Source organism: Pecten maximus, unplaced genomic scaffold (assembly GCF_902652985.1).
Source record: "Pecten maximus unplaced genomic scaffold, xPecMax1.1, whole genome shotgun sequence".
Classification (NCBI taxonomy): Eukaryota; Metazoa; Mollusca; class Bivalvia; order Pectinida; family Pectinidae; genus Pecten; species Pecten maximus.
Window position 1 is genome coordinate 964 of NW_022982708.1, and position 15959 is coordinate 16922.

General features: G+C 37.9%; 1 protein-coding gene across 1 annotated transcript; it reads left to right on the forward strand.

Moving 5' to 3' along the window:
* Positions 1-388: 388 nt before the first annotated feature.
* On the forward strand, positions 389-15942 carry LOC117320817 (protein TALPID3-like; the record flags this gene model as incomplete). Its single annotated transcript, XM_033875301.1, has 12 exons — positions 389-603; positions 1129-1265; positions 2179-2426; positions 3091-3313; positions 10602-10768; positions 11009-11187; positions 11576-11811; positions 12105-12187; positions 12578-12968; positions 13554-13790; positions 14276-14401; positions 15697-15942. Coding segments are annotated over 12 exons (2488 nt in total), but the record flags the coding sequence as incomplete, so codon positions are not given.
* Between the last annotated feature and the right edge of the window lie 17 nt (positions 15943-15959).

A 15959-nucleotide genomic window follows, 5' to 3' on the forward strand; every position in this document is an offset into this window, starting at 1 on the left:
CTGATGACAGGGATCGTGAGATACTGTATTACTGACATTTGATATTTAATAGTGTAAAGCACCAGAATATAGTACATGTAGTACCTGGTATCTCTCCCGATATCACCAACACATGTTACCAATAAGTAATATAGTTTTTATTGATATGTGTAGTAGAGAGTGTTTGAAAGCTTACACTTTTGAGATATTTTGATCAGTAAAATATGACTTTGTTATTGCTTTGTCTTGAAATCCCATTCTAACTGTTCGAGAGTATCTACTGTTTACCTTTTTATTTGTATGACCTTGATTGACCCTAGATTGGTCGTCTGCTGTATTACAGTATCAATTAAAAATCATTTTCTCAGTTTTCTGTCATTTGCTGACTGTTGTTCCTTTCTCTGTCAAGGCAACCTTGGATGACCTCTCTGAAGACCTGTCCCCAGAGACGGCGCCTGGCCTCACCCTGCCAGGATACTGTGCCCCGTCCCCGCCGCCAACACCAGTGGAGATACCTGCCTTCCCACCAATGGTATCTGGGGCAGACAAACTAGCCCAGGCCTCAGACCTCATAGCTGCTGACATCAGGCGTAGGGACCTTTTGGAGAACAAAGCGTCAGAATGGTAATACTAGTTACTGGGACATGGTTGATCACTGCTTAACAGGCACCTTATAGTGATATTTAAGACAGGTATTGTCACTTTATAGTACGACATGTATTGACCTGATATTACTATGATCCTTAAGTCTTTGTCAAATACATGTATATTATTTCTGTATTCAGAACTTTCAATAGAATCATTTACCCTGAAAACAAACGAAAATTCTTTAGAATTGATATTGCATATGTAGACAGATGGAAGTTAAATATATTAATAATAGGTATGCTTTCAGGTCATTCTCTTCTAGTGTAAATTTATAAAATCTTATACTGTGTCTGTCATCCATCTGTCTTTTGTCAGTTTAGCATAAGAATTTCCTTTCAAAAAGAGGAATATCAATTTTGTTCAAATGAATTAATCAGGACCTACTTTCAAGGTTACGGATGTCAAAACTTTAAATGTTTAGATTGTTCCTCAGAATACACAAGAGGTCCAGGTTGTAATATAAGTCTAGTGTTAAAGTGTGACTGGATGTTTCTGTAACAGGATAGAACATGAGATAATGGCCCACATCATATCAGAGTTATACCCTCTGAAACCAGAGAAGCCCCGGGAGATGGAACATGTGGTGTACGAGGAATCAGAGGATAGTGTGGCTGACGACCGGGAACAGTCCATGTTCAGTAAGTTACTTCAGCTGTCATCAGGCCTAAAAAATTATGGTATTTATAAATACACGCATCATTCAAACTAAATAAAACAAAATGTGATATTCTATACTGTTCAATCCAGCGTATACAACTAAGCATTAGCCCATGCTGTAGTATATTGTGGTTAATATTTTCAGCAGCAATCCTGCTTTACAGTTGTAGTTATTTGTAATTGAAGATATTACCAGTAACACTAAATTACACAAGAGACATATAAGAGCCATCATTCTTTAAGGGCAAATTTGTTGCAAATAAACTGGTTAAGGTTTGGGTTTATGGTTTAAACCTGGTTTTCAATACGGTTTGTAAACTAAAACTGGTTTGCTCTTGAGAAACAAATGCAAAATTCTAGTTTTCAATATATGGTGTCTTTGGGAGAAAAAGCTTCAGAGCAGTATTTGAAACGTTAATACCTCCTGAACGCACAAAAAATCCCCCGAATCCCAAATTATGTTGAACTGTCATACCAATGGGAAAACAATTTTTATTATTTATAATTTATATTTTATTTGTCCAGTCAAATGACACTTCAAGCCATAGCTGGCAAGTTTGGAGCACGTAGCGCACTTCAAGAGCACATTCTGCATGTTGACAACATTCGCCATCTTGTTTTCAGATACGAAACCTTCCAAACCACAACCGGTGGTGGTTTGAATGGTTTAATAAACTAGTTTAGGTTTATCAGAAACAAATGAATGAACCGGTTTCAGTTTAAATGTGGTTTGAAACTGGTTTACTCAACAAATGGAAAGTTTACAGAACCGGTTCGAAACTCAAACTGGTTTTAGGAGAACAAATTCGCCCTTAGTGTAAATTGTTGTTACTGAAGCCAAGGGACATAACTCTTTTAAGTTTAATTGTTACTGAGAATTGCCTTGCTTTACAGTGATGGATGCTATTGGTCGTGACGGCCTTCAGATGTTTGTGGATATGGGTCAGCCTGTGGATAGCCGCTTGGTAGATGCTCTTGTCAAAGAGGTCCTGCTGGAGAAAGTCACTACTCTACTTGGTCAGCGGCCAGATGATGAGACGAGTGTACAGAAACAGGCAACAGAGGGGAGAACAGAGGTCAAACTGGGGGCCTCAATGAGAGGGCAGGATACAGGGAGAGTAGCAACAGGAATCACCCCTGAGGTACATTGTAGGAAAGGGTAGAACGAGTTGCAAATTTAAACATTAAAAACTCATTACAAAGCAAAATATTTCATACATATACTTTAAAAATTGATGAAAGGAGAGAAGTTTGACTCATGAGAACAGTTATATGGGATCTACTTAGAATCCATCTTTTTAAGGTTGTGTTGTTTTTCTTTAGTTGTCACAGATTGTTTCTCGGTGTTAGAAGATACAGTGTAAATTTACAGGGCCTTAAATCAATTCTGATTACATAGGTCTTGAACAAATTGAGCTTCAACAAGTGACCAGATGCACTGGACATTAGCTGTGATATCTGTAACAATGGAAAGCAACACATTTGTCACAAAACAAATACAAGAGAAAAAACTATTACAGTGAAACTTTGTTATCTCAAACCATGATGATTCAAAGACCCTGCTTAATTTGACCAAATAATTGAGTTCTGAGAGAAAAAATTCTATATAAGATAATGGGGGTATACTTGGTTACCTGGAACACATGTTCTAGCGATATCTTGAAGGTTTCTGAAGCCCCACTGACATCAAGACAACAAGGTCTGACTGTAATTCTGATATCATATAACTGTTAATTGTGATAATTTGGGTGATTAACAGTGAAATTATCAGTCTGATCATATTGTAAAGTGATTATCCACCCCCAGGATGAGTATGCAGGGATGCTGCCGACCCCAGAACCCACACCCAAGGCGAGTCCTATCTCCTCTCCAGTACGAGTCCTGTCACCACCAGTCACCCCTCCCAACTCGCCACCGGTAGCGGTTCCATCAAAGTTTGTCCAGGAGACACGTGTTGCACCACAGGAGTCAGAGCCAGAGGAGATCTCGGAGTCCTTGGATATCAGTGAAGAAATCCGGGCACTGAGAGGTACACTACAGCTTACGTGGACTTTGCGGTTTCCACGCGCCCACGGTGGACTGCCCACGCAATGTCCACTAGTGGACATGCGTGGGCAAAGTGTCCACGTGATTCCGCGATTCGTGATGGATCGGCAGATACCGTGGGTGTCCACGCAACAACGCGGCACGTCGAGGAACACTGGATATCATGGCCCGCCGGATGCCGTGTATGTCCACGGAACAGCGCGATCCGTCGTGGAACGCTAGATAGCGTGGCTAGCTTATGTTTTGAAGTTATGCTTACTTTACCGCGTCTTCTAATCACGGCCGAAGGCAGGATGTCCTCCCGATATATAAGAGTTACTTCCCTTCCGTTTCCCTGGTAATGTAATATTTGAATAATGCTCTATTATAACGGGCCGTATACAACATGTAACATCTCATTAATTTTCTTTAGTAACGGGCCGTATATAACATGTAACATTTGAATAATGCTCTATTATAACGGGCCGTATACAACATGTAACATCTCATTAATTTTCTTTAGTAACGGGCCGTATATAACATGTAATATTTGAATAATGCTCTATTATAACGGGCCGTATACAACATGTAACATATCATTAATTTTCTTTAGTAACGGGCCGTATATAACATGTAATATTTGAATAATGCTTTATTATAACGGACCGTATACAACATGTAACATCTCATTAATTTTCTTTAGTAACGGGCCGTATATAACATAATAATTTTAATTGTAAATAATCTAATAATCTCAGATTAACACTAGTAAATATCTTTTATGTAATTTGCGTGTACACCATTGTATTAATGTATTTTATGTTACAGAAGTTAAAACGCAAAGTAAACGATGTGCTTATATCAGTTGATACTGTGTAATATGATAAATTCTTTTAATGCGTCATCTTTACGAGCCATGTCTGTGTGAAGCACCTTCTATTTAAAAAATATATATATCTAAATTTCATTAAGTGTGAACTATATTACAGATATTCTTTCCGTATATTACTTATGATCTGATCAATAATAATCATATTTTGGTTACGTACATTATGTATGATGGTTTATGGGTTCTCACGTAACTACGGAATAAAATTTGTTGATATCATAGTTATCATCTGCTTTAAGTTTGAAACAAAAGCAAGACCAGTCTATAATCATTAATTAATTCGCTGTATAGGAAAGCAAAATACCGTTACAAAAACTGAGTTGAACAGGTAAATGCCTGGGGCTAGGACCTCACAGCGGTTGCTATGACGACTTGTTGTGTCAAACGAGCTAGAGCTGTGAATCTGTCGCCACGGGTGACTGACCCACAAGGTAAGAAAAATCGTCTGGATTACCGCGGGGGGGGGGGGGGGGGGGGGGGGGGGGGTGTCTCCTTTCTCCCACTTCTTACAAATAAGTTACGGGCAGGTATGTTGTGACAGTCATTAGTCATTATAGTCTTCACCTATACCTTACCTGGATTTTACCTGTGTTCTCCAAAGTTCTCCAAAATTACCGGTATCTTATCTGTATTCTCCGACATTACATGATCTTTACCTCTATTTTACACGAACTTTGAATTCATCTCATTTCATTCCTTATTAATAATTTTGCATACCATTTTCATAAACCAAATTTGCAGAAGACAGCTATAGTACAACAACGTAGATATTTTACTGTTTTAAATGATTGAAAATTCGAAACAAAATCACATCAGACCATTTAGTACTATCCGATAACCCTTGGCGAACTATCACTGATATTTTTCTTGATATTATTTAACTTAACTGATTACAAATCATATAGACATAAAAGTGTACACACTGTGAGTGGGTTAGTATACCATTTAACAATAATCAGATGTGAAATTACGGTCGACACGGTCGTCACGCCTGTCACAGCACCACAGGTATCTGTTCTGTCGGGTGTTCTAATCGGAACCGCCTATAACTGCTGGTGAGTTGACACGTATGGTTTCCGTGCACGTCAAAAATGTTCCGAATATATGCTTTTACAGGTTGTACGTATATTTAGCTTGAGTTTTATTAAAAAAATCTTTTTACTGTAGGGATTCATTTTTAAATTATACACATTATTTACATTTAAATTCCGTTGAGTTAAAACAATAAACATTCGTATCACAAATAAAATAATTAGCCTAAGTTTGAACATTCACATACCCACTATGTTGAAACTTTACTTTAAGCATTTATTTCATGTACGAATTCCATTTTAAACTTATATTATTAGAAGTGTTGTAATCGAAATCGATATTGGTATGCAACGAAACCCGTGTCCTCGTAATAAAGGCTATGGACAGGGTGATGTAAGTCGTTACACGTTATATATGTTGTATACGGCCCGTAATCAAAGAAAAGTAGTAAGTTACATGTTATATAGGCCCGTTGAAATAGAACATTATTCAAATGTTACATGTTGTATACGGCCCTTTACACCAGTATAGTAGAAAATTAGTAAGAAGTTAAATAAATGTTATATGCGACTCGTTACAATAGAAAATCAGTGAGATGTAACATGGTGTATACGGCCCGTTACAATAGCAAATTAGCATGTTATAAACGGTCCGTTCAAGCAGAAAAATAGAACATTATATAAATGTTACATGTTATATATGGCCCGCTATAATAGACATTCAGTGAGATGTTACATGTTGTATACGGCCCGTTATAAAAGAAAATTACAGTGAAACCTCACTATTAAGAACACCTGGGGTCCGGGACCAAGTGCCGAGGTGGACCAATTTGAGCTAGACCATCAGGAACCGTAACTCTTAATTGACTGAACTCAGGTGCAAGTTGTATAGATTTGGCTAAATACATGCCATAGTCTTAACTTTAAATAAAAAGAAAGACAATTGTTTTTGTCTATCATTTCCTTTATTTTCTTCATAACCTTCTAAAATTTCTGTCTTTCTTTTCAAGATGCTCTGACCTGTGTTTTGCCGACCCCAAACTGTTCAGCAAGTTGTCATTGGCTACGACCATTGCTACATTGAATCAGTTCAATTTTCTTTTTTAGTGATAACTCGTTACGTTTACGTGATGTGGCAATCATGAGCGAAAAAAGAAATGAAGTTAGAAAGAATAGCATAATTCTAACGAAATATTTGAAACCAAACATGTTTTTTTTTCAAATTATAATAACACCTATCTACAGACCCTATTCGGCATTGATACAAAAACATCGAGATCGCTGAAAAAACTTGCGCTTGACCAGAAAAAAAATCAAACGTTACTATGTTTATTTTACTCGCTTGTATGTAATCGGGTCTTAAAACGACCAACAGCCACAAATCAATTATTTGAATACCATAATTAATAAGCAAATGTACAGTTATTACAATTTTCAAGCCAAGATAGATAATCTGATCACTTGTGTATTTAATCCGTCACAGCGCCACCAAGGAAGGGCGATCACCCGTAACGGTAAACAAAGGACTACAAACTAAAACCCGGCACATGTTGGCTTGTTACGAACAATGAACGACTGGATGTTTATTTTACCTTCCGGTCAGTGCGAAGATTTCAAAGAGATTAATAGCCATTCTACTCACCTGTCGATACACTGGTCAGTAAACAAAAGATCGATAATTACGTATACACACGTCAATGGCCAGTTTGACACGCATTACCGTAAGCTGTTCACGGTTCGCTACACACCAGGTAATTTTTTAGACACGACCAACTGGTCGTAATTGTGGGGGTAATAAGCGTTAATTAGTATTCGTTGGGACTGCCCAAGCTGGTCGTAATACGGAATAGCAAAGTGGTCGTAATAGTGAAGTGACCAATACCAAGATATATAGAGAAAAAAATCGGGACTGAAAAAAGTGCCCGTAATAGCGGGGTGGTCGTAATTTTGAAGTGGTCGTAAGGTGAGGTTCGTAGTAAGAAGTTACATGTTATAAACGGCCCGTTAAAATAGAACATTATATAATTGTGACATGTTATATAGGGCCCGTTTTAATAGAAAATTAGTGAGATGTTACATGTTGTATACGGCCCGTTATGATAGAACATTATTCAAATGTTACATGCTGTATACTGCCCGATATAATAGAAATTTGTAAGAGGTTACATCAGCATCACATGTTATATACGGCCCGTTAAAACAGAACATTATATATGGTGACATGTTATAATAGAAAATTAGTGAAATGTTACAAGTTGTTTACGGCCCGTTATATTAGAAATTTAGTGAGATGTTACATATTGTATACGGCCCGTTATAATAGAATATTGCTCAAATTTTACATGTTATATACAGGATGTTAAAACAGAACATAATATAATTGTGACATGTTGTATATGGCCCGTTATAATAGAAAATTAGTAAGAAGTTACTTGCTATATATGGCCCGTTAAAATAGAACATTATTCAAGTGTCATATGTCATATACGGCCCATTATGAAAGAAAATTAGTAAGAATATGTATGTTATATACGGCCCGTTAAAACAGAACATAATATAATTGTGACATGTTGTATACGGCCCGTATAATAGAAAATTAGTAAGAAGTTACATGTTATACATCGCCCGTTAAAATAGATCATTATTCAAATGCCATATGCTATATGCGGTCCATTATAAAAGAAAATTAGTAAGATGTTACATGTTATATACAGCCCGTTAACACAGAACATTATATAATTATAACATGTTGTATACGGCCCGTTATAATAGAACATTATACCAAATGTTACATTTGCATTATCGTTGTCTTATTCGCATTAATTGCAGGCACGTGTTTACATTTGTTTATATATATTTCCTAAAAAGCGGTCTGATCCCGTTGAACCTGTGATATCACGATCTTGTATTGCTAATGTATATGTCTTTGTATATGTTGTAAGATCAGATTGGCTGAAACGCCAAAGGAATAAATGAATTAAATTTACCTACAGTTAAGGACCCACTTCTTGGCATTGGGAGTCCTTTTATATCATAATTATCAAAACAAACTGCCCTACAGGTAAATTCAACATGTTAGAGATACACCTGTTAATTAAGATGTGGTATTTACCGGGCTATTATCTTAACACGACTATGTGACCGCGGCTTGCCGGTCTCTGGCCTTTGTGGTGTTGGCCACTCGTCGGTTATAAAACGGACTCGGATGTATCTTAGTTCGTGTTTCTACGTGTAGATATTCATATAACATTATCATGACCAGTCCTAGGACAGGACTTTTTTTTATTGTTTATTCCACAGATCAACCGATTCCCGTCTCTGATATCGAAGGTGACTTTTCTATCTCCAATAATTTAGCTCGAGCTCTCCAACAAATGAAATGTAACCCAAAACCGATGAGTGGATGAGTCGGAACAGAATATCACAAAATATCACAAATCGTGCAACATCGTTGCCTAAAATATTAGCATCTCTAGAATAAACTTTTAATAGACTATTAATGCAATGACTCAAATATGGTCTCTCGGCGAACCATGAGGTCACTGTGCGGAATATATCCCTATATAGGCTATTAGAACCGGTAGATAATCAGTTTTGACGGTATGTATCGATACAGGTTCTGATAATGTTTCTCAATATTTATTTAACGGGTTTTACGTCTACTATTACAACTGACGACAAAACATGTGCACGTACGCTGACTTGTCGATCATTCTCACCAACCAATGGAATTAACGGACGCCTTTCTACAGTGTTTGATTGACAGAGTCAGAGATCACTGGAGTGTAACAAGCTTTAGTGTCTTGTCAATCATTCTCACTAACCAATGAAACTCACGGATGCCGTCAGATACCCCGTTTGATTGACAGACAGCTAAAATAAAATCATCTGCGTGTGACGAGCTGCCGAGAAAATCAGCGGTTATGGCTGCCATGTTTATGCAAAACACCGCATAAAAAGTGTTGCATTCAATGAGTAATTTATCACTTAAAATATGATTGAATAAAAATCATTGAAATCACAGTGGTGATAGAAAAAGAAACCATAATTGGACCTGAATACAAAGCACTCAATATACATGATAAATATAAAGACATTAAATGGTTATCATAAATCGGTACATTTAGGGAATGTATATAAACATTGTACATGCAAATTATATTGCAGAAAGGGCCGTAGTAATGTTTTAATTACATTCTGAATCCATTCTGCTTTTGATGCAATAATGTAACGTTTAATTCCTTTTTGTGTTTTCCGTTTAGATACCACATTAACGATATTACATGTATACAAGATACCCAGATAGGCAGTTATTAACAGCTCTTTTGTGTGTACACTTTAGAATAGATATACAAATAGTTGTCACAACATTCGATATTCCGCATATTTTAATATGGTCGGAGTCTGATAACATGATAACACCGATGTTTAAAAGATAACGGAATAAGGATTCAAATGCCGAAGTTTAGATATTTTGATGAGATTTGGAAAAGCTGTTCTTATGTCGCAGTGGTATTTTCTATTTTCCCAATTCAATGTCGTGTAATGAATGCAATATTTCTAAAATAAATGAATATTTTTTAAAAACGTGAATACGTCAATGGAGAATGCTGGATGGATGAAACAGCTTATGTTAAGTTACATTAAATATTAACGGCGCTTAATATATTGCGATTGTTTTTTAATGTTTATAATATGGCCATAATAACGCTATTGATGGACCAAGGGTCTAAAGCTTTAAATAAAACTTGAAATGTTCTTCAATTTCATCCGAATCATAAAGGCTTATCTACACCGCCAACATGAAACCATGCATAATTCTGATAAACGATACCGATACCACTACCGCTACCGAAAGACGAAGGGATATAACTCGTGTAGATCAGAAATGAACAGCAAACAACTTGTACCCACTGTATATCGCGGATCGACATGGACCACGGACTTTAAAATGAAATGCATGTCCACCACGTATCGTGGATCGTCGTGGAACACGGTGTCTCGAGTTGAACTATGCCCACCACTAATCGCGGATCGTCACATACCGTGATGCCGAGTGGATACCGTATCAGTCAGCTGATGTCCACGATATATGACGGACCGTCGCGGAATGCCATATCCGGTGGGCGAGTGGGGTCCGCGCTGCCCACGTCCGTGACGGACGCGTGGAAACCGCAAAGTCCACGTAAGCTGTAGTGTAAGCAGGATATGGATGGAGTTATTGTGTATAACATGGATGTTCAGAAACAAGCTTAGTTGAAAAAGAAAGAATATTTTTCAGTTGTTATTTGCTAAGTAAGTCATAACAAAAAATAACATTCTTACAATTTCTGTCAGAAGTATCTATAGGGAAGTAACTTGTTATGTTACAGACAAGCTAGTACCTATTGGAGGGGAGCCCAGACAGGCTATACATGATGTGGAAACGCCCATTTCTACACCAATTCCGGAGCTGCCCCAGGAGGAGAAGGAGGAAGAACGACCCCTGTCGCCACCTCAACCTTCCCCACGCAGACCCCCTGTACAGCCCGTTCTACAGGTAATGTACTTCATTGTTACATAGACACCACACACACACTCAACACAGTAAATGTCTTCTCTTGTCCACACACCATACACATCCAGTAATAGTAACGTTATGTTGTGACCTAGCTGGTCCTACTGCCAACAGATAGCCAGTCCTACGGGTAATGTACTGTTACACTGCTCTGACCACACACAGCTATGCCCCCCAGTAAAACAGGAGTGATTTCAGATACCGGATCATTTTGTGCTCCAGGTACCTGTGGCCGTATCAGAACCCCCAGTCCCTGATCCTGTCCCTCCCCCTGTACAGGAGAAGGTAGACATTGTAGCGAGCCCCCAGCCCTGGGGTGATCCGGAGTCTCCCCTTCCAGAGGAAAACCCAGATTTCCGAGACGACTATATGGATGATGGAGCCACCCAACATAAACCTTAGTAAGTATCAGTCTACTAGAGAATGAATGTAAAACATGTCAGAATTCCCAAAATGGAACACTTCTCGTGTATATGTTTCAGCAGAAAGCAAAGCTGAACAAAAGGAGTATCCAAAAACTTCTGACTGTTTTATCCTAAAAATAGTTGTTTTAAACATATTATCTGAAACCAATATAGCGAAAAATTCGCAATGTAATTGTATAACATCAGTTGCAATTTAAACATGAAATTGGCCTCTGTGAAAAAAGAAGTCTTATAAAACCATTCACTGATTAACAGACCCAAACAGAACTTTGTCTCGATGTGTGATTATCAGAAGGAAGGACAGGGAAATGTCTGTGTATTATGTACTTGGTATCTCTATATTTCTCCTTTGTGTACCTATCAGTGCCCTGTCTGTGGCCCCTATGGATGAGAGCCTGCCCTATCCTGTAAACCAGGTTCCAACACCACCACCACCAAAGTCGCCAGTTCGGAGACACTCACCCAGTCCCAGTCCTTCCGAAACGGACACCACATCCATCATGTCATCTGTGTCGGATACCTACAACATGAGTGTGTCCGAGGGGCAGTGGCTACTGTCCAAGTCTGAGGGAGAGATGGCCGACTTTAACCTGGATGAAGGTAAAACCCAAACACAATTCTAGCTGTACGGTAGATGATTATCCTATAACATACTATGTAAATACATAAATTTCACTTATTGATCTCTTAAAGATGTTGTTTAAAATTTGTTGTTTAAAATGTTAGGGTTGTATTAAAATTATAAAAGTAATTTAAATGTACTGTAGACATAGTTTATTTGAGTACATTGTATTTGTAAAAAAGAAGAAATAAATTTAAGTTGACAAAATCTGTTCACAAGTCGTGAATACATTATCGTCACTTGTGATATTACCTTGTTTGGTATTCCACAGCTGCTATGAAGAGGATGGCCATGCAGGCTAGACAGACTGGAGACAGTATGGCCAGTACATACCGGGACACAGATGAACTAGAGGTAGGACCAGTAAATATTGTTTACATCATCATATACTATCATACTGGGAGATCCTGATTTTGGATTGATATTAGTTTGACATTATGATTATTATATCATACAGGCAAATCCTCTCAGATTGTGTTATCAGACCTTTGAATTTCTACACCACTTGTGTGTATCTCCTGAATTAATGACTTTCCTTCATGTCTGTGTCTCCTAGCCTTCTGTATCTCTCTTTGTTTCCGTTTATAATGGGTTTTTCGCTGTATATTCCTCTCTGTTTCTATTCTAACATTTATTCTATTATCCCTAATCTTTCCTATGTTATCCCTCACTATCATCTCCCCAAGTTCCTGTCTATATGTTCTGTGTTCACCCCTGCTGTATATTTGTCCTTCTTTGTATCAGGAAGACATGACGGACCTCCAGGCCAGTGAGGGAGAGTTTCAGTACAAAGGTCAGGTTGAACCAGAGAAGGATCCAATGTTGCTCCTGTTGTCACGGCTACAGCAACACCCCCATGAACAGACACCAGCCAGTGTCCCAGCTGCTGGTCAGTATGACATGAGCTCCCAACAGGTGTATGACCTCCTCAACCACACAGGGCTAAGTACTGGTGAGGTATACATGAATGGAGCATCAGTTCAGAGAAGTCAAGGGGAGGTAATTCGTGTTATGCACACGCAACGCAGCATGGGAGAAGTTCCAGATTATGACGAACCAACCAGAGACACAGGCAGACAGGCTGTACGGTCTAGTTATGGCTTTACCCAGTCCAATGGTGTTGGCCGATCTAATGGTAAGCACTCATATTGTTACACATTTGTATATCTTATTGTTTATTCGGATTCCAGGCATTTGTTTTCTAAAGATTTTTTTTATAAATCTTACATTTGACATGATAATGCATGACAAAAAATATAATTCGCAATAGTAAAGGATTATTAAGTTAAACCGTAGGGGAGTTTTTACCTTCAAAATTTTATTAACCCATATACATATATTGTTTATTTTTACAATAGAATTTCATTTTACCTGTAGATGTATTGTTTATTATTACAACAAAATTTAATTTACCTGTAATATTGTTTATTATTACAACAGAATTTCATTTAACTGTAGATATTGTTTGTTATTACAACAGAATTTCATTTACCTGTGGATATTGTCTATTATTACAATACAATTTCATTTGCTCAGTAGATATTGTCTATTATTACTACAGAATTTCAATTACCGGGTACCTGTAGATATTATTTATTATAACACAGAATTCCATTTATCTGTAGATATTGTCTATTATAATAGAATTTCATTTACCTGTAGATATTGTTTATTATTATAACAGAATTTCATTTACGTGTAGATATTGATTTACCTTCAGACATCTACACTAGAAATGGTTCCCCATTGCGAATGACAGACCTCAAGTCTCAGTCCATACAGGAGGAATCTGAGCCGGAGCCCACACCTAGAGAGGATTCCTACAGGGAGGATACCAAGAGTGAGAGAGCCACACCCTCTAGGGATGCCCGACCGTCATCATCTCGTGGCCGGCAGTCTCCTGGGATGAGAGGCACACCTGGCGGAGTATCATTAGGAGCTGGCAGGATCTCGCCAGGTAAGTCATTGGGAGTGGTAAACAGGGTCAGATAGGAGATATAATACAGCTTGACTGTATTATAACGATTTCCTGACCAAATTTCACTCCTATTTGAAGCAGACCAACCAAACTTTATGTACTGTCGTCATCTTCCGTTCAAGGCATTGTATGCTAAACTAAGTACAGTGACCTATATTTTTATGTCAATGAGAAGTCAAGGAAAAACAAAACAAGTTACACTGGAGTGTATCATAAAGAAATTTTCTGCGAAGATGCTATTTTTCTTATAGGAGAATTTTAGTTTAAACAATATTTTATTCATTAATCAAAATAATCAATACATAGGAGAATTTTGATACAGGTTCACCTAATTGATATGCCTACAGAGGATGTAGATGTCTGATGAGGATATGGTAAAGTTAAGCTTATATTTGCAAAGAAAAACTCATAATTCCGTCTTTATAGGTAAATCAGCCATGTTTAACTTACTCTTGTCTTTATAGGTAAATCAGCCTTGAAGAAACCACCTCCAGCAACACCATCCTCTGGACTCCCAAACAAGACTATATCCACCACGATTCCTCGCACAGTACAGATCAGAGAATCAGACGACCAAGAAAACAAACAGAGTAAGTGTACCAAGACTTGTGATGTATTTTTCTTTGGTGAAGTGTTCCATTCTGATTCCTATAATACACATTTCTGTGTAGCCCACTACTTGGTATTATGTGTGTGGTATATCATGTTGTTATCAGGTGTTGGTACACATTGTCAGGCCATAGTCAACATATATAGCCTTTGTCCGGTGCTGGCATGTTTTCTTCTGATTAATTATGGATATTTAGGTTTTTAATACACAGAAAGATGATTTGACATTTCGGATTAAGTATCAAGTTAATGATAAAATTAGTAGTGGAAGCATTCATCTCTGACAGCCTCACTTCTTTGTAGTGTACAAGTTTGGGTGAAGATAAATTACCAGGTAGATCATTAAACTGTAACATACATCTGCTGGAATCATGTAAGTTACACACAGTTAGTGTTTAATCAGTTTTAAGGATTTTATTTAGGATATGAATGCTACAATGGAATATTGTGTTTATATCCGTGGTATTGTGTACAGGTTTGGATGGAGGGGCTACAATGGAATATTGTGTTTATATCCGTGGTATTGTGTACAGGTTTGGATGGAGGGGCTACAATGGAATATTGTGTTTATACCTGTGGTATTGTGTACAGGTTTGGATGGAGGGGCTACAATGGAATATTGTGTTTATATCCGTGGTATTGTGTACAGGTTAGGATGGAGGGGCTACAATGGAATATTGTGTTGATATCTGGTATTGTGTACAGGTTTGGATGGAGGGGCTACAATGGAACATTGTGTTTATATCCGTGGTATTGTGTACAGGTTTGGATGGAGGGGTTACAATGGAATATTGTGTTTATATCTATGGTATTGTGTACAGGTTTGGATGGAGGGGCTACAATGGAATATTGTGTTTATATCCGTGGTATTGTGTACAGGTTTGGATGGAGGGGCTACAATGGAATATTGTGTTTATATCTGGTATTGTGTACAGGTTTGGATGGAGGGGTTACAATGGAATATTGTGTTTATATCTGTGGTATTGTGTACAGGTTTGGATGGAGGGGCTACAATGGAATATTGTGTTATATCTGGTATAGTGTACAGGTTTGGATGGAGGGGCTACAATGGAATATTGTGTTTATATCTGGTATAGTGTACAGGTTTGGATGGAGGGGCTACAATGGAATATTGTGTATATATCTGGTATAGTGTACAGGTTTGGATGGAGGGGGTACAATGGAATATTGTATTTATATCTATGGTATTGTGTACAGGTTTGGATGGAGGGGTTACAATAGATTATTGTGTTTATATCTATGGTATTGTGTACAGGTTTGGATGGAGGGGCTACAATGAGTGACCAGGGCACCAGGACCTTCACACCAGACCAAATGAACATGGACGAACTCATCAAGTCTGATTACCTCACACAGAGCAGGTCAGGCGAATTCGGCCAATCTGGTGGCATGTCTCAAAGCTTTAGCCAATCAGGACGCTTGTCTCAAAGTTACGACCAATCAAGTGCTATGTCACAGAGTCTTGGCAAGAATGGAACAAGAGACTCCACAGATCTCATATGTAAACAAAACCTAGCG